Below are 18,728 nucleotides of genomic sequence, written 5' to 3'. Positions count from 1 at the left end.
GAGGAAAATGTTCACCCAGGAACTGGAAGGGACCATACTTCCCATCAGAGACCAGGAACCCACACTGCAAGGGATCCTAGGAGCAACCTAAAATAACCCTCACCTTCCATTAGTCCTTCTCAAGTTTTCTTAGTCAGTTTCTCACCGTGTGGCGCCCCTAGCTCAAGCTTTTCTGTCCCATTTCCACCGATGTGTAAAAAAGTATGCAGGACAAGCTTCCCGGCCTGACAGCCTGGGGGTGTCTTCATTTTTCCAAGTCTCTCCTGAACTTGTAAAACTAGGAAATAAAATGTCTTGTGCTTTTGTTCATCTGTGTCACGTCGGTTTAATCCTTAGATTCCCTACGCCCGCCCCAGCCCCGCGTGGCAAGATGTGATGCATTCTCCACAGCATCCTGATCAACTCGACCCACAAACTGGACGGGAAGAAAAAAACCCAAACCTTTCCCTCAAAGCCCCAACCCTAAGATCGGTTGCCTGCTGCAGAGCGACAGCCACGCCCCACGATCGCACAGCCCAGGAAGGGGCGTGTCTCGCAGGGGGCGGAGCCAGCGCCAGACCCAAACAAGCTCCGGGCATGTTTGGCGGGAAGTCGGCTTAGCTGAGCTACCTCCAGCCGCAGGGCTTTGGTGTGTCCCCGCTTTCTCCCCACCTCTGCCTCTCTCCTCCGAGGCTTTGCAGTCCTTCCTGCGGGACCTCGGCCAAGGATTCCCCCTTCGCACGGACGACGCACGCGATGGCTCCCAAGAAACGCCCAGAAGCCCAGAAGCCCCTCGAAGTGGTGTTGCGCCCCCGCAGCAAGAGGGCCAGAAGTTCGGGAGAGCCGGAGCCCCAGGCCAAGAAGCTCAGTGTCAAGGGCTGCGGTACTGCCTGGGCCTGCTGCTTCCTTGTTTCCCCCGTTGGAGGCCCCTGGGGCGCAGCCGAGGGGCGGTGGGAAGTTGGGGAGGCTGTGCATCGCGCCTGCAGGTGCTTGGGGGCTGGGGATTTGAAGTTTAGACCGCTGCCCTCCTCTTCTCTCCCCCATCCCCGGCCGAGGAACAGGAAGACAGGAGGCCGTTTACCAGTTCTGATTTGTCGCAGGCGTTTTACACTCTGGGGTCCCTCTCCTGGCACTGGGGGTGCTGGGAAGTCTGGGCTTTTCGTTCCCTGGCCTCGATGTTGGCTCTCTACCTCGGAGGGCTCTTGGAGTTTCAACTTGAGGCTGTAAGGAGTGTGAGGGCTGTTGATGCAATGTTTTTTTGGTCCACGAGAAGACAGAATTAGTCGTCAAAAAGACTCATAGAGATTAGGTCTGCAGATACAAGTTTGATCATCGAGTTGTTTTAGTCCTATTCAGGGAACCCACTCTAGTGTGACCTGGTGACTGGAAAGCTATTCCCAGCCCTGCTGGGTTGCAGAACTCTCTGTAAGGGACACTTGGTCACCTCCAGCTGATTTTCATGCAGCATCTAAAGTTACTGATTTTTGGAGATACTTGCATTCTGCTGTCCTGCAGTCTTTTTTAAAAAGTGCATCATATATGATTTTGTTTTGTTTTTGAGAGAGACAGAGAGAGCTAACTTTCAACCACTAATTCACTCCCCAAATTTCCTGCAACAGCTGGGAGCCGGGCCACGCTAAAAAGCTGGAACCAGGAACCCAATCCAGATTTCCCATGTGGGTAGTGAGGACCCCACAAGTCTGTGATTTTAAATTGGTCACCCAACCCTGCCTGCAGTACACTGTGTTCCTGTATGTTTCCCTGGCTCAGGTCTAGGAAGCTTTGCAAAATCATACTTCATCTCTCTAAATGACTTGTGGGGAGGGACTGAGTCCTACCAATCATGCCTTGGCACTGGGTGAAGTGGGCGCCCATACTATAGACGTGTGAGACAGGTTGGCTCTGGTGACCGTAAGCCATGAGGCTTGGGGAGATTTCTGCAGGAAAACCTTTCCTGAGGGGGAGGAGAAAGTAGGCATCTTTGCTTCTTGGCAGGTCCTGGCAGAAGACATGACTCTGCCAGCCCGTGGGCGGAGCTGCCCAGCCTGCAGGTGCCGCAGCCGCAGCCCAGCAGCAGCCTGGTCAGGGCCTTGCACCAGCACAGGTTAGGCCAGGCTGCCTGGCCATCCATGCAGCAGGTGAGCGTTCCCAGCCAACTTGACATGCTCCAGGATTGGCTGGGGTTTTCTGTTTGTTTTAACGGATACTGCCAAGTTGGTTTTTGTCAAAGTGGTCAGGTTACTCTCGATGGTGGTATTGACTGGCCCATGGAGAGCTCGACTAGGTAGAAAAATTCCAGTTTAGAAAGGAATGCACCTTGGCCTCTTTGTTTCCCATGAGTAGTTTGCATACATTGCAAATGTTTTCTTGTATGGGGCCAGACCTGGGAGGATTTGGCCTTGGGCTCATCCATGAAAGAGACAGAGATTGGCAGTTTCCCCAGGATTTTTTTTTTGAGATTTATTTATTGGAAAGGCAGAACTGCAGAGAAGAGAGCCAGAGAGAGAAGTCTTCCACCAGCCAGTCTACTCCCCAGGTGGCTACACCGCCAGGGTAGTGCCAAACTGAAGCCAGGAGCTCTTTCTGGGTCTCCCACTTGGGTGGCAAGGACCCAAGTACTTGGATCATCCATTGCTGCCTTCCCATGAGCATTAGAAGAGAGCTAGATCAGAAGTGGAGCAGCTAGAGCATGAACCAGTGCCTGTATGGGCTGTCGGCGTTGTAGGTGGCAGTTTAACTTGCCACACCCACAATGCCAGCCCTAGAACCTGAGTTTTAATTCAGTGTACTTTCTTTTCTCTGTGTGGCAGGGTCTCCAGCAGTCCTTCTTACACTCTCTGGCTTCTTACCGGATATTCCAAAAGGCTGCCCCCTTTGACAGGAGGGCTACATCCTTGGCCTGGCACCCGACTCACCCAAGCACCCTGGCAGTGGGCTCTAAAGGGGGAGATATCTTGCTGTGGAACTTTGCCGAAAAGGACAAACCCACTTTCATCAAAGGGGTAAGCATTCTAAAAGCGTTTGTTGCAGGACGGAAGGAGATGTGGACGTTGCCCAGGAAGGAGATGATGGGTGTCCAAAATAATTGGGCATTTTCAAGCATGTAACCAGAATATTGAAGTATTTGTTAAATGCCTGCCCTTGAGATAGGAAAAGGTGTAAATTAGTCATCGCCTCTAAGATCTGACCTCTGGTCTCGTCTGTCTTGCCTCCCTGCTTTGTTTTGCTCACCCCATCCCTAAAGGTGGCAGTGATGGGGAGGTCATCTCTGCACCTGCTATTCCTTTGGACTGGGTGCTCTAGCCATGGTCTTCTCATGGCTGGCTCCACGTTATCTTTCAGACTTGATGTACCTAAGGGCCTTCACTCACTAGCTGGCTCATAGAGTGGCCCTCCGCTGTCAGTCTCAGTGTCATTACTGTGCTTCATCTGCCCCCCACCAACATTTAGTGTCTGAATTAGCTCACTCATGGGGGTGTCTTCGGCTACTTGAGGGGGACCTGGTCATTCTGTTTCACTGCTCTACCCCCAGAGCCTAGAATCAGGCTTTGTGTTTGTTGAATGAATGAGGAGGGGCTTGAATGGTAATTGGAGGGTTGTTGAGTATCTACAAAATACCTGCCAATTAACTGCTTAGTGCTACAGAACGTGAAAGCAGCAAGAATCCCCTTTGGATTGGAGTTGACGGAAAAGTAAGGATTGACAGAGTGGTATTAAGAGAAGAGAAGAGGAGGGAAGACAGACTTTGGCTTGGAGTTTTTTCTTTGGGCTAGTGTGTATTTGTTAATGGTTGCTGAAGTTGTTAATGGTTGGCCTCTCCGAGTTTAGTTTGCCCAGCTGATGCTGTGAGATGTGTTGGGTTTTGAGCAGGAGTCACGAACTCATATGCTTCGAGAAGCTAAACAGGTGAAAAAAAAAAAAAGGGAATGAGGGGTGAGTGTGGCGGTAGGCTAGGGAACAATATAGAGATGGTTGCTGGAGATCCTGTGATATCAGAACTGGTTTTGGGGGGAATCCCAGAGCCTATGAGACAGTGTCACATAATGCAATGTAATCAATAATTAAAAAAAAGAACTGGTTTTGTTTTTCCCCAAATAAAGTTAGAAGTCTTGAATTAAAAAAATATATAAATATATCAGTTTACCAGTTTATCCAGTTTTCAGCGTGCATTTCAGTGGTATCAAGTAAGTTATGTAACTAACTAGTCCTTGGGACTTTGGGATGTTGCGTCCGGATAAAGTTAAATCCACATGTGCTTCAGCTCCTCATTTTTCCAGCCTAGGGTTACAGAAGGAGAGAGGATGAGGGAGAGCCCAGGGTAAGGAGTCTGAAGGGGAGGGATTGAAGAGTCAGAAAATGCCAGGCGTGACAGGCTGGGCGAGAGAGTGGTGTTACCGCCAGTCACTGAGGCAGCAGCTCTACCACCATTTGTCACTTGGCGCAGCCAGCTGACCTCAGCTCTGATCTTGATGTCAGTCAAGACTTTGGCAAAGGAACATGTGTTCTATGTTCTTTCACAATGAGGACAGCTTTGTTATGAAAATGGTCTGCACACATCCTAAACAGCCAAGCCATACAGAGAAAAGTATAATGAAAGTAAAGATGATCCACCATCCCTTTGCTAGCATCCCTTAGGCACACACGCGTACCGTTACGTATCCACACTTGAGTTTCGTGATTACCGTGTATATTCAGTGCTGGCATCTGTGGGGTTTGCTCATGACATCACGAAGTTCTAGTTGAAATTGTGATGACCATTTTTAGAATTGAGAGGATGACCATTTTAGAATCCTGACGTTTGGGGGAGGGTAATTATTTGGTTTTGATATTAAATTAATGTTGACCTCATAAAATGATCTGGCAGCTACTTCCTGTTCCTTATGTTTTTTGGAAGACTTAAATTGATATTTTTCCTTTTTAAAACAAAAACAACAAATCAGGTCTCACATTGTGGCATAATGGTTTAAGCCACCGCCTGCAGGCTTGCATCCCCTGTAGGCACCCCTTAGAGTCCCAGCTGAATCGCCAGTAGGGAGGATTTGGAAGGCAGCTATGCTCACTGCTATGCCACCAACGCCACCTAGGATTTGGATAAGGAATGTGACTGCCAGTTGACCAGCCTGCTGTGGTGCAGTGCCCACCTCTTTACCTTATATTTTTTGGCCTGGGGTTTTCTTTCTTTCTATTTTTATTTTTATTGAAAAATCAGGTATATAGAAAGAAGGAGAGACAGAGAGGAAGATCTTGTTTTCTTTTAGATGAACTTATTTTTATTGCAAAGTCAGATATACAGAGGAGGAGAGACAGAGAGGAAGATCTTCACCCAATGATTTACTCCCCAAGTGGTCACAACAGCTGGAGCTGAGCCGATCCAAAGCCAGGAACTTGGAGCTTCTTCCGGGTCTCCCATGTGGGTGCAGATGACTTAGGCCATCCTTGACTTCTTTCCCAGGCCACGAGTAGGGAACTGGATAGGAAGCAGGGACGCCAGGGTTAGAACCGGCTCCCGTATGGCATCCTGGCACGTTCAAGGTGAGGACTTTAGCCGCCAGGCTGCCAGGCCGGGCCCTTCTTTCTTTCTTAAATTATATCTTTACCTAGGTAGAATTGACAGTGAGCTGGATGTATCTGAAGTGTACAATACGATGTATTTTGACATCTTTATGTATACATGACCACATGGCTGTGAAGCCATTATCGCAGTTAAAAGAGCAGCCATGGGCCAGGTGTTTGGGCCAGCAGTTGGGATGCCCGGGTCCTCCCTGGAATGCGTAGATCCGATTCCCCGCTGTGGCTCCTGGTTCCATGTTCCCTGCCCATGTAGACCTTGGCAAACAGCAGGTGATGGTGCAGATGGTTGAATCCCTGCCACCCCCAGGGGAGACCTGGATTGAGTTCCTGGCTTCAGGCTGAACAAAGGGAGAAACCACACCCTCCCTCCCAACCATCCCAGGGTCCCCGACGTGGGGGGCATGCTCTGAGGGCACTGCTCAAGTGGTTTTGATAGCTCAGCTGTTCTGAATTGCTGCCAGTCCTTCCCATTGTGTGCCTTTTGGGGAATAAGCTGGCAGGGGAGAACTCTGTCTCCTGTCTTAACTGCCTCTCAAAAAATAAAATCATGAACATGTCTGTGACCTCCGGAAGTCTCTCCCTGCCCCAGGGGAATCTGTTCCCCTTTGCCGACTGTGTGCCTGCTCTTCTGCTTTCTGAGTTAATTTGCATGTTTTAGAATTATATATGAATTGAAACACTTGCTTGAAATTTAACTTCTTTTTCTCTATATGAGATTGATCTACATGTGTAGGTGTGCCAGTAATTTTTCTTTCTGAGTAGTATTGCATTGTGTTGACATTTTACCATTTTTTATCCTTTAGTCTACTGAACATTTGAATTTTTTCCAGTTTTTTTTTTCAGATTTTTTTTTTTAGTCAGATATACAGAGAGTAGGAGAGACAGAGAGAAGGATCTTCCGTGCAATGATTCACTCCCCAAGCAGCCGCAACAGCCAAAGCTGCACCAATCTGAAGCCAGGAGCAAGAGCCTCTTCTGGGTCTCCCAGGTGAGTGCAGGGTCCCAAGGCTTTGGGCTGTCCTCAAGTGCTTTCCCAGGCCACAAACAGGGAGCTGAATGGGAAGTGGGCTTCCAGGATTAGAACCAGCTCCCATATGCGATCCTGGTGCATGCAAGGTGAGGACTTTAGCCACTAGGCTACTGTACCAGGCATCCCCTTAAGATATCTTTTTTCCTTTTTTTTCTTTCGAATTTTACATTTTATATCATTCACTGTTTCTTTTCTTTCTTTTTTTAATGATCTTTATATAGTTGATTAGGGCTCAAAGGGTCAAGGTCTATAGGAAAATGGGTAAGACCATTGTTTCCACATTCTCTTTTTTTCTTCCTATATCTGGGGAAGGGAAGAGACAAAGGGAGAAGCCACACCCACCCTCCCAACCATCCCAGGGTCCCCTATGTGGGGGGCATGCTCCGAGGGTACTGCTCCAGTGGTTTTGATAGTTCAACTGTTCTGAATTGCTGCCAGTCTCACCATTCCAAGCACGATGAAATCTCTTCAGAATGCACTGGCTGACATAGTCCATCATAGCGTCTCCACTTGCCCAGGTTTTCACTGCCAACACTTGGCTGGGGTAGTTGATCAGTTTGTTCTGTCCTCTGTTCTGGTACCAGGTATTCTATGCAGGCTCCAATGTACTACCATAACCTCCATGTGCACCTGCGTATGCGGTCCACTTTTAAATGAAAAAATACTTATCTTTATCCACTTACTGCCACTGCTAGAGCTTTTCATTCTTTTACGTAATCCAGATTTCCTTTTGCTAATCATTTCCTTTTGCTTGACATTCCTTTAATATTTCTCCTTTTTTTTGTGAAGATTTTTTTTATCTATTTGAAAAGCAGAATGATATGCAGAGGAATAGGCCTTGTTTACTAGTTTAGTCCCCAAATTCCTACAGGAGCCAAGGTTAGGCCAGGCCAAAGCCAAAAGCCAGGGCACTGGCTGGCTCTCCCATATGGGTAGCAGGCACCCGAGTATCTGGGTCATCGTTTGCAGTGTCCCAGGCACAGTAGCAAGAAGCTGCACTGGAAGCATGGAGGAGCCAGGACTTAAATTAGCACTCTCGTATGGGCTACAGGTATCCCAGGCAGTGGTCTGACATGCTATTCCACAGCGCTCTCCTCCGTTCCCCTGTGACATTACTTCTCATGAAGATTGGTTAGGGATAGTCTTTGCCTTTTGTTTGCCTGAAATAATATGTTGGGGGGAGATAACTTTTGCTGGTTCATGAAAGATTTATTTGTTCGAAAATCAGAGCTATAGAAAGAGAGAGAGATCTTTGATTTGTTGGTTCACTCCCCTGAAGGCCGTAATGGCTAGGGCTGGGCCAGGCTGAAGCCAGGTACAAGGAGCTTCATCCAGGTCTCCGGGCCATCTTCTACTTTTTACAGGCTTGTGAGCAGGAAACTGGACCTTAAGTATGGCAGTCAGAACTTGAATTAGCTTGCTTATGAAATACTGGCATCCCAGATGGCAGTTTAAGCCAATATACAAGGCTAACTCCTAATTTTTTGATGAATTATTACATGTATTTTTTTATGTGTTCAGTTTCTCCCCTTTTCAGTACTTAAAAATGATTTCTTATAAAAAGTCTACTATTGGGTCTGCCGCAGTGGCCTAGCGGCCAAAGTCCTTGCATTGAACATGCTGGGATCCCATATGGGCACCAGTTCTAATCCCGGCAGCCCCACTTCCCTTCCAGCTCCCTGCTTGTGGCCTGGGAAAGCAGTCGAGGACAGCCCAAAGATTTGGGACCCTGCACCCGCGTGGGAGACCTGGAAGGAGTTCCTGGCTCCTGGCTTCGGATCGGCGCAGCTCCAGGTGTTGCGGCCACTTGGGGAGTGAATCATCGGACAGAAGATCTTCCTCTCTGTCTTTCCTCCTCTGTGTGTCTGACTTTGCAATAAAAGTAAAATAAATCTTTAAAAAAGTCTACTATCATCTTTGTATAATACATGATATTTCTTTTTTCCCTCCTATTGGCTGCTTTAAAATGGTTATGAAGTATCTTGATGCGGCATTCTGTATGTTTCCTCTGGGACATTGAGCTTTGATCTGTAAATTTAAGTTTTGAAGTCATTATTTTTTCTACTCACCTCATATTCTGGGACTCCATATACGTGTATGTTAGATTGCTGGGCATCGTCCTGTAGATCGCTGGCACACTGGTAATCTGCACCCCCACCACCCCAATCCTCCTGGGTTCATCTTGTGTAGTTTCTTTATTTTGAGTGGATGGGCCATTTTCTTTTCGTGTATGTAAATTATTCACGGGGCAGAGAGGTATCTTATCAACTGATTCATTCCCTAAATATCTACAATGGCTCGCTCCAAGGTCTGGAAGTGGAAGTGGGTAGCAGAAACCCAAGGACTTGAGCCATTTTGTGTTATATAATTTTTATTGCTGTATCATTTTTAAATCAATTGTTCGAAAGGCAAAGTGACAAAGAGTGGGAAGGATGGGGGAGAGAGATTTTGCATTTACTGGTTCATTCCCCAAATGTCTACAACAGCTGGGGTGTGGAGTCAGGTTAAGGTCAGGAGCCAGGGACGGCCCGCGGGCTCCCGTGGGGGTGGCACGGCCACGTGGTCTGTTTCTTGATCGAGCTCATCTTTTCTGAGTGGACAACTCAGGGTATTCCTGCCACTCATACTATTGGGACAATACCACCACTGTCCAGAGCTCTGTCATCATCTCCAACAGAAACTCTGCTCATCGTAAACAGTGTCACCCTCCCCCGGCCCTTGGGTAACCATTAATTTGCTTCCCATCACTGGGAGTCTGACTACCCCAGGTGCCTCATCAAAATGGAATCGCCCCATAGCTGTCTCACAGCATTTGCTTTCTTTCACTTGGCATCGTGTTTGAAGGTTCGTGCGTGTTACAGCATGTACCGGAGCATCATTCCTTTTTACAGCTCAATAGTACTCCATTGGGTGGATAATACCACATTTTATTTATCTCTTTATCTATTGAAGAGCATTTGGGTTCTTTCCTCCATTTACTGTTGTGCATAGAGGTGCTTGTGAACATCTGTCTACAGTTGTGGCTTGAGTATTTGTTTCCAGTTATTTTGGGTGTGTGTCTAGCAGTTTGCTTGTATTTAAATCTTTTTTTTTAAAGATTTATTTATTTCAGCACCCAGCACAATAGCCTAGTGGCTAAATCTTCACATTGCGTCTGCTGAGATGCCATATGGGCATTAGCTCATGTCCCTGCTGCTCCACTTCCCTTCCAGCTCCCTGCTTGTGGCCTGGGAAAGCAGTCGAGGATGGTCCAAAGCTTTGGGATCCTGCACCTGTGTAGGAGACCTGGAAGAAGTTCTGGGCTCCTGCTTTGGATTGGCTCAACTCCAGGCATTGCGCCCACTTGGGGAGTGAATCAGCAGATAAAAGATCTTTCTCTCAGCCCGGCGCAGTGGTCTAGCGGCTGAAGTCCTCATCTTGAATGCTCCAGGCTCCCATGTGGGAGCTAGTTCTAATCCCTGAAGCTCCACCATCCAGCTCCCTGCTTGTGACCTGAGAAAGCAGTTGAGGACGGCCCAAAGCCTTGGGACCCTGCACCCATGTGGGAGACCCAGAAGAGCTCCTGACTCCTGGCTTCAGATCAGCACAGCTGTGGCTGTAGTGGTCACTTGGGGAGTCAATCAACAGATGGAAGATCTTCCTCTCTGTCTCTCCTCCTCCCTATCTGACTTTGGAATAAAAATAAATTAATCTTTAAAAAAAAGAGAGGGGCCCGGTGGCGTGGCCTAGCGGCTAAAGTCCTCACCTTGAACGCCCCGGGATCCCATATGGGCGCCAGTTCTAATCCCGGCAGCTCCACTTCCCATCCAGCTCCCTGCTTGTGGCCTGGGAAAGCAGTCGAGGATGGCCCAATGCATTGGGACACTGCACCCGCGTGGGAGACCCGGAAGAGGTTCCTGGTTCCCGGCATCGGATCGGCGCGCACCGGCCCGTTGCAGCTCACTTGGGGAGTGAAACATCGGACGGAAGATCTTCTTCTCTGTCTCTCCTCCTCTCTGTATATCTGACTTTGTAATAAAATAAATAAATCTTTTAAAAAAATAAAAAAAATAAAAAAGAGAGAGAAAAAGATCATTCAGTGTCTCCTCTGTTTATCTGTTTTTCCAACTAAAACAAATAAATCTTTTTTTAAAAGCCCTATTTATTTTTTTGGAAAGGCAGATTTACAATGAGAAGGAGAGAAAAAGATCTTCCGTGTGCTGGATCATTTCCCAAATAGCCTAAGTGGCCAGAGCTGAGCCAGTCTGAAGCTAGGAGCCAGGAACCTCTTCTAGTGTGACTTTAGAGCGCCCTGTACTGCTTTCCCAGGCCGCAAGCAGGGAGCTGGACGGGAAGTGGAGCAGCTGGGACATGAACTCACGCCCACATGGGATCTCGATACTTGTAAGGGGAGAATTAGCTAATTGAGCTATCATGCCAGGCCCAGTGTTTGGGTTCCTGCCACCCACAATGAAGACCCAGGTGAAGCTTCTGGCTTTGTCCTGGTTCAGCCCCAGAAGTTGCAGCCACTTGGAGGAGTGAACCAATGGATACAATATTTTTTCTGTTTCTTCTTCTCTTTATGTAATTCTCAAAGAGTAAATAAATCTTTTTTAAAAAATCCCATGTCAGGTTAAATGAATTCCCTTTAATCCTATCTTGCCAAGGTTTTGATTGTGATAATTGAATTTCAATACCTTTTTTTTTTTTTTTTTTTTTAAAGATTTATTCATTTTATTACAGCCAGATATACACAGAGGAGGAGAGACAGAGAGGAAGATCTTCCGTCCAATGATTCATTCCCCAAGTGAGCCGCAACGGGCCGATGCTGCGCCGATCCGAAGCCGGGAACCTGGAACCTCTTCTGGGTCTCCCACGCGGGTACAGGGTCCCAATGCATTGGGCCATCCTCAACTGCTTTCCCAGGCCACAAGCAGGGAGCCGGATGGGAAGTGGAGCTGCCGGGATTAGAACCGGCGCCCATATGGGATCCCGGGGCATGCAAGGCGAGGACTCTAGCCGCTAGGCCACGCCGCCGGGCCTGAATTTCAATACCTTTTTATGTCTTGAAATCATATGGTTTTTCCTGTTGGTTCTGTTATTATGGTAGACTACGTGACTCTTTTCTCTTGATTCATTAGTTACATGGGTTTTTTTTTTTCAAAGTTTATTCATTTTTATTGGAAAGGCATGTCAGATTTATAGAGAAGGAAAGACAGAGAGAGAAAGATCTTTCATGTGCTTGTTCATTCTCCCAGGGACTGAAACGGCCAGAGCTGAGCCAATCCAAAGCTAGGAGCCAGGAGCTTCTTCCAGGCCTCCCACATGGGTGAGGGTTCCAAGGCTTTGGGCCATCCTACACTGCTTTCCCAAGCCTTATGCACGGAGCTGGTTGGGAAGTGGGACATAATCGCTGGGACATAAACTGGTATCCTGGAGCTCAGAGGTGGAAATTTTAGTTCGTTGAGCCATTGCAACACACACTTACATTCCTGGTTATTTTTTTCCTTGTTAAAAGATTTTTGTTGGAAAGGCAGATCAGATTTACAAAGAAAAGGAGAGACAGAAAGATATTCTCTCTGCTGGTTCGCTCCCCAAATGGCTAAAACAGCTGGGGCTGAGCTGATCCAAAGCCACGAGCTTCTTTCAGGCCTCCAGCATGGATGTAGGGACCCAAGGAGTTGAGCCATCCTCTGCTGCTTTCCCAGTCCATAAACAGGGAGCATGACTGAGAAGTGGAGTGGTCATGACATGAACCGGCGCCAACATGGGATGACAGTGCTGTAGGTTGAAGTTTAGTCTTCTGTGTCACTGTGCCCTAGTTACATTTCATTTTTTCATTCCAGTTTTTACACTTTTAGCTTTATAATTATTATATCTCTAGCCAGTGATACTGCTGTTTTTTTCAAAGTTGTGTTAGAAAATATAAATGTTGGCTATTTTACGTGTACAGGTTAGTAATTCTTTATTTTCCTTATTTGAAAGGCAGAGAAAGAGAGGGAGGGAGATCTTCCATCCATTGAATTACTCTCCAGTTGCTCCGAAGTGCTGGGGCTTGATCAGGTCAGGTTGGGAAACAGGGACACAATCCAGGTCTCCGATGTAAGTGGCCGGAACCCATTTCCTGGGCCAAAATGTCCACTGATTCCTAGGGACCGTATGTGGAAGCTGGGGTCGGAAGCTGCAAGCTGGACAGTAACCCAGACCTTGCAGTGTGGAATGCAACCTTCTTGGCTGTTGTCTGCAACTCCAGGCCAGCAGTGCCTTTATTATTGTGGAAGCTTCATGAGTTCTTTTTACATACTCTAGCTTTTTTCTCTTGATCAAATATATAGTTTCCATGTCTTCCCCGACTCCTTCCACTCTGGATCTTTCATATTTAACCAACTTGGCATTATAAAAAAAAACCCCAACTTGGTCCTAATGCATTCTTTTTCAGTATCACTGGAATGAGTTTGCTCATGTTAGATGTTTATACATCCGTGTCCTCATCATGTGTGCAAGTGGCCAGGCCACTACTTTGATAAGTCCTTGTCAGATTTGCATCTAATGATGGTTCTGCTGATGTCCTAAGCTTGGGCATTAGGCCCTCTTTTCAAGCCTGTGGATAGAGTTTGATTGGTATCTCTTTCTCTTTGTTTCTATCTTCTTCCTCCTCCTTTTGCTCCCCTGAAGGGGTTAGACCTAAAGTGATTAGGTAGTCTCCAGAAAGATCCATATTGACCTATTGGGGAAGCCACAGTCCTCTGGTGGCAGCTGAGATGGACTTTAGCACTGGGGATGGCAGGTCAGCCCTGAGTCAGGGCTCCGCTGGGTGGGTGTTGGGCACGCATGCACACTGGGCTCGTGAGGGCTAGAGGGATGGTGGTGGTGGCCTGGCCTGAACTAGTGTCACATGAACCCCTGGTGGGAGCGGATGTTTGTTTGACTAGCAGCAGGACTCGGCAGGCTGTGAGCACCAGTGTTAGCGTTGTGTAGAGCCGATGTCACCTGCCACGTCACGTGTTGATGTGGTTGTTGGGTAGGAGACCTTGTCCAGGTCCCTGAGGCCAGAAGGGCTCTTAAGGATGCCAAGTTCTTTTTTTTTTTTTAAGATTTATTTATTTTTATTACAAAGTCAGAAATATAGAGAGGAGGAGAGATACAAAGGAAGATCCTCTGTCTGATGATTTACCCCCCAAGTGAACACAACAGCCGGTACTGTGCCGATCTGAAGCCAGGAGCCAGGAACTTCCTCCAGGTCTCCCACACGGGTGCAGGGTCCCAAGGCTGTGGTACATCCTTGACTGCTTTTCCAGGCCACAGGCAGGGAGCTGTATGGGAAGCGGGGCTGCTAGGATTAGAACTGGTGTCCATATGGGATCCTGGCATGTGCAAGGCGGGGGCTTTAGCTGCTAGGCCACCACGCCGGGCCCAAGGATGCCGAGTTCTTGATCAGACTGTGTTGAGTACTCGCCATGGCCAAGCCATTGGCATTTTCGTGCTTCTTTTCTGTCTTCCTTGTGTCGAAGTAGCAAAGAGCACAAATCTGACTCCTGCTACTGGTGTGAGTGAGCAGCACCCTGGCACATTTGTCCCAAGCCACCCTTCCTTCAGCAGCCACTGGGAGGCGCCTCGGAGGTGCCGCGTGGCCTGGAAGGAGGCAGGCTCTGAGGTTGCATACCGTGGGTTTCATTTCTGTGACCTGTGCAGGCAGCTTTGTTGAGACAGAACAGAGCAGTGCTTGCTGAGGAGTGGGGTGTGTGATTACAGTGGGACAGCCACCGGGAGTTTCGGTGGGGGGGTGTGTAAGTACGTTCCGCATCCCGACTTTGGTGTTGGTAATTCAGGTCTGTACATGGATTAAAATTGATAGAGCTGTCAGATTTCCTGTATGTTAATTCTCCCCCACCTCCCTAAAAGAAAAAGAAAGGAAGTACACTGTAGAGTGAGCTGCTCGGGATCTAGGTGTCCCAGATGGGCCTTGGCCCCAGGTGGCATTTCTGTTAGAACGCAGGCCTGGTTCTGGCTTCCTGGCCCCTCATCACTCATTGGCTTTTTCCTTCCTCGTGGTAGATTGGAGCTGGAGGCAGCATCACTGGGCTGAAGTTTAACCTTCTCAATACCAACCAGTTTTTCGCCTCCTCCATGGAGGGAACAACTAGGCTGCAAGATTTTACAGGCAACACTCTCCGGGTGTTTACCAGCTCAGACACCTGCAAGTGAGTAGCGAAACTAGCAGGGGAAAGGGCTTCGCAGCTCCAGGCGTGTGGGCCTGGCGAGAGCATCTTTATCCTGTCCCCAACCCACGTCTGGCGAGGAGGGAAGAGAAGGTGTCCGCCACTTTCTACCCTAGTCTCTCTCAAACTCATTGGCTGCTACTCTGACTTCAGCCCAGGTAGCTTACCACTCTGGGATGGCATGCTTCTTGCTGAGGGATGGGCTCTGGCTTTTCTGCAAGTCACGCCTGTAGCTAAACTTGACCTGGGCTCTAAAGAGACACAGTCAGCATGGTGGCGGTGGCCCGTGGAGCAGAACCTAGGAACTGCAGACTGAAGTCCTTCCATTCATCAGGGTGTGTAGGAAACTGAACTGGATATGATAATGTCCAAAAAGGGCTCTGGGCAGCCCAAAGGGCAGGGGCTGGAGACCTGACAAAATGCAGGGTCACTAGGGTTTTAAGCCAGAAGCATGGAATTGGATGCTCCCTAAGGAATGAAGTGAGCGTCTAGGGTCCAGCACCCAGCAGGACAGGACACTGAGCGGACACGGCCCTGTGTCACTCTTCCCTTCCCCACCTCCAAGAAGCTCCTCCTGGGGAGTTACAAAAGATAGGCTTTAGGAGAGCAGAAATGAGCTTTGGGGTTGTTCATGCCTTTACCCTGAGTGCACAGAAGGGGGCAGAAGGCTTCTTTCCAGAAACACAGCTGGGCAGTTACTGCTGTTGCATTTGTCCTCTCTGGTCCAAAGGTGGAGGGGCAGAGGGGTGGGCTGTTGGCCTGCAGGTCTGTCTTAGGGTCTGGGGCTCTCACGGCTCAGGATGCATTTCTGGGCCCCCTCACTCTCATTCCCTCTGTTTGGCTGCTACACAGGGTGGAATGTTTTTCTCCACGGTAAGATAGTTTCATTATTCATGCAACAAATCTTTACCTGGGTTAGACCCAAGTGCTGCAGCAGTGAATAAACAGACCTGTCTCAGGTCCTCAGCAATCTTACAGTACAGCCTCTCCCTCCAGCGTATGGTTTTGCAGCCTGGATGTGTCTGCCAAAAGCCGAATGGTGGTCACAGGCGACAACGTGGGGCATGTGGTCCTGCTGAACATGGACGGCAAAGAGGTGCGTGTTCCGAGCCCAGGGCTCCTTTGATCTCCCCGACCCAACTGTTCCCCTCAGTTCTCTGTCCCCATCTGAACTGGGCTCTCCTCTGCAGCTCTGGAATCTCAGAATGCACAAAAAGAAAGTGACCCACGTGGCTCTGAACCCGCGCTGTGATTGGCTACTGGCCACAGCCTCTGTGGATCAAACAGTGAAAATTTGGGACCTGCGCCAGGTTCGAGGGAATGCCAGCTTCCTTTGCTCGCTGCCGCACAGGCATCCCGTCAATTCAGGTGTGATACCACAGGCCTCCCTCGCCTGGCCTGCTCACCCCACTGGCCCCACCACTGCTGGGGCCTCCCTGAGAGTCTGGGTACTGCCAGGCCAAACCTTCACCATCCTCCTGTCCTCGCCTCTTCCCCAATATCTTGGAACCTTTCTAGCTCTGGCCACTCCCATTGGCTGTCAAGTTTCTAGAATACTACTGTTCACAGCCCAGATTCACCTCTGCCCTTCTTGCCTCTTGTCTAGAGAGGAATGGGAGGGAGGGTGCCCCCTGCAGGAGAACCCCCCCCTCAGAAGGTCAGGCCAGCAGGAGGCCAGCTTGTGGCGGATGCTACAGCTCAGGCACTTTTCAATTTTGGCAGCTTCTTTCAGCCCTGATGGAGCCCAGCTCCTGACCACTGACCAGAAGAGCGAGATCCGGGTTTACTCTGCCTCCCACTGGGACTGCCCCCTGGGCCTGATCCCACATCCTCACCGGCACTTCCAGCATCTCACCCCCATCAAGGTGAGGGGCCTCGCCAAGGGGGCCGTGATCTGGGGGACGGGGCAGGTGTGCCCAAGGCAGGGGAGAGGAGCAAGTCTGCGCGCTTCTTCTCACCCCCGGTGCAGAGCTGTTTCCTCACTCTCCGGCTCACTCTGCTCCTCTCACCCTAGTTTGTTGGGTTTTCTCTGGCTGGGCGTTTTCACTCCAGCCTTGATCTGATGCGGGCGTTTGTGAAAGACCTTGACCTCCTGTTCTGGCCTCGCATTTTCAGTTACCTGTGTGTGTGGTTGCTCTACAAACTAACCTCACCTTCTTAGTTTGTCTTGCAGGTTTGGGTGGCTTCTAATACTAGACATAAGCCCCTTACTTTCCCATTGTGGATCTCCGTTTCCTCATCTGTAAAAAGGGAGCGATAGTATCTAACTGATAGGGTTGTTGTGAGGATGAATCAGTATATTTAAAGCACTTTGCACCATGCCTAGTACCAGGTAAGTAGTCGGCAGATGGTCACCACTTGGTATCCCCCACACCTTGAATCACATCCAGGCACCTAATATGCACTGCCAAGGATCCTTCGCCAGCTGGTGTGCTCGCTAATCTCTCTGTCCTGACCTCTCACTTCATATGCAGCCAGGCCAGCTTGCCACGTGACTAGTGGTACCATTTCTACCTTCCTGCTAACCACACCTGTGCTCCTTGCAAACTTTCTTGAGAAATTGTATTGGGGGGGAAGAAAAGAAAAATGCCAGTAACTTGCAGATGAGTAGGCTCATCTGGGCTCCTGGAGTTTCCTTTCTTTCTAGCCTCTCATGATTCTTCAGTGTAGCTCCTGTTATTTATATTACCAGAGGGTGAGGGTTGCTGTGACTTCAGATTTCCGCCCTAGGTGGTTTTCATTACCCTGGGTCGTTCGCTGTCTTGTAGGCTCACTAGATCAGGTTGCTGTTAAAAGTGGCAGGAAGTGCAGAACAGAGAGAGAGCAGGCCTGAAGGGGTTGTGGAGTCCGGCAGGCCAGCTGGGCATGAGACATCTGTAATGGCAGATGCATCCCCAAGCGAGGTCATTCCTGGAGTCACGTGGCAATCTCAGCACCATCATTATGGTGTTGGCAGACTGCTGTTGATGCCCACCTCTGGAGGGTGCTCTGTTCTCACCCTCCTGACTGGCCCCTCCACCTCTTTAGGCAGCCTGGCATCCCCGCTACAACCTCATTGTCGTGGGTCGATACCCAGATCCTAATTTCAAAAGTTGCGCCCCCTACGACCTAAGGACGATTGACGTGTTTGATGGCGGCTCAGGGAAGTTGATGTGCCAGCTGTACGACCCGGAATCTTCTGGGATCAGTTCGGTGAGACACTGATGGGAGGAATCCAACATTCATTCCACCTCACTGGTGACCCAAACTGATGTGGGCCGAGTCCTGGGTGTCCCTTCCTGTGTCTGCAGATACCGCCACCCCTCTCCCACCCCCACCCCGCCTCCTCATGCTGACACCCTTATCTCTGCAGCTTAATGAGTTCAATCCCATGGGAGACACACTGGCCTCTGCAATGGGTGAGTAGAAGTTGGATGCACCTCCCACCAGCCGAGCCCCACCCACTCATCTTGGCCCAGGCCCTTCCCACCCTTTTCCCTCCAGTGCCTGGTGGTCGTCTGTTGCCTAGGTTCCCAGAGTTCTGAGACAGATGACAGCAAGGGTCCTCACTTCTCCCAGGTTATCACATTCTCATCTGGAGCCAGGAAGATGAGGCACGGAAGTGAGTGCCATGAAAAGCCTAGGCCCGGCACCTGCCTGGAACCTGCGGATGGGAACAAGCCTGGCAGGAAGAGGCAGCCCGCTGGCAAGAGGACCAAAAGGATCCGAGTCTGGGGGGATTGGGGACACTGGGGGAGAGTTGGTGACCTGGCTGCTCCCAGGGTCTTGGTTGTGTCTGGCCTGGAGCTCCCCAGGTCTCCTCTCTGGGGTGTAGTGGCTGAATGAACAGGGAGTGTTTGATGTACACTCGCCATTGATAGCCAATAAAACCACAGCCTGCTGAGTTGCCAAGTGGAGCTTGCCAGCGCGCCGGGCTACTCAGAGGGTTCCCCTTTGGCCTCGGAAACACA

General features: G+C 49.4%; 1 protein-coding gene across 3 annotated transcripts; it reads left to right on the top strand.

Moving 5' to 3' along the window:
• The first annotated feature begins 558 nt into the window (after nucleotides 1–558).
• Nucleotides 559–18,661, top strand: DDB2 (damage specific DNA binding protein 2). Of its 3 annotated transcripts, XM_004585586.2 has the most exons (10): nucleotides 559–862; nucleotides 1,975–2,117; nucleotides 2,790–2,981; nucleotides 14,615–14,760; nucleotides 15,775–15,874; nucleotides 15,969–16,146; nucleotides 16,501–16,643; nucleotides 17,806–17,970; nucleotides 18,131–18,176; nucleotides 18,337–18,661. In XM_004585586.2, exons 1-10 carry the CDS (start codon nucleotides 736–738, stop codon nucleotides 18,381–18,383), a joined length of 1,287 nt encoding a protein of 428 aa, XP_004585643.1. In that variant the 5' UTR covers nucleotides 559–735; the 3' UTR covers nucleotides 18,384–18,661. The 3 variants fall into 3 exon arrangements, 2 of the variants coding, with proteins under 2 accessions (XP_004585643.1, XP_058519064.1); XR_009245285.1 differs by lacking the exons at nucleotides 18,131–18,176; nucleotides 18,337–18,661 and adding an exon at nucleotides 16,952–17,110 and having other exon boundaries at nucleotides 17,806–17,938; XM_058663081.1 differs by lacking the exons at nucleotides 17,806–17,970; nucleotides 18,131–18,176; nucleotides 18,337–18,661 and adding an exon at nucleotides 16,952–17,468.
• Nucleotides 18,662–18,728: the final 67 nt, after the last annotated feature.

This window comes from Ochotona princeps, chromosome 4 (assembly GCF_030435755.1).
Source record: "Ochotona princeps isolate mOchPri1 chromosome 4, mOchPri1.hap1, whole genome shotgun sequence".
NCBI classification, from domain to species: domain Eukaryota; kingdom Metazoa; phylum Chordata; class Mammalia; order Lagomorpha; family Ochotonidae; genus Ochotona; species Ochotona princeps.
This window is presented reverse-complemented; position numbering and strand designations above follow the sequence as displayed.

Bases quoted from the DNA above. Each gene is read 5' to 3' on its own strand.
- DDB2 (XM_004585586.2), top strand. From the start codon at position 736: ATGGCTCCCAAGAAACGCCCAGAAGCCCAGAAGCCCCTCGAAGTGGTG. The intron at 14,761-15,774 runs GTGAGTAGCGAA...CTCTCCCTCCAG, and splicing joins ACCAGCTCAGACACCTGCAA to CGTATGGTTTTGCAGCCTGG. The intron at 18,177-18,336 runs GTGAGTAGAAGT...CACTTCTCCCAG, and splicing joins CACACTGGCCTCTGCAATGG to GTTATCACATTCTCATCTGG.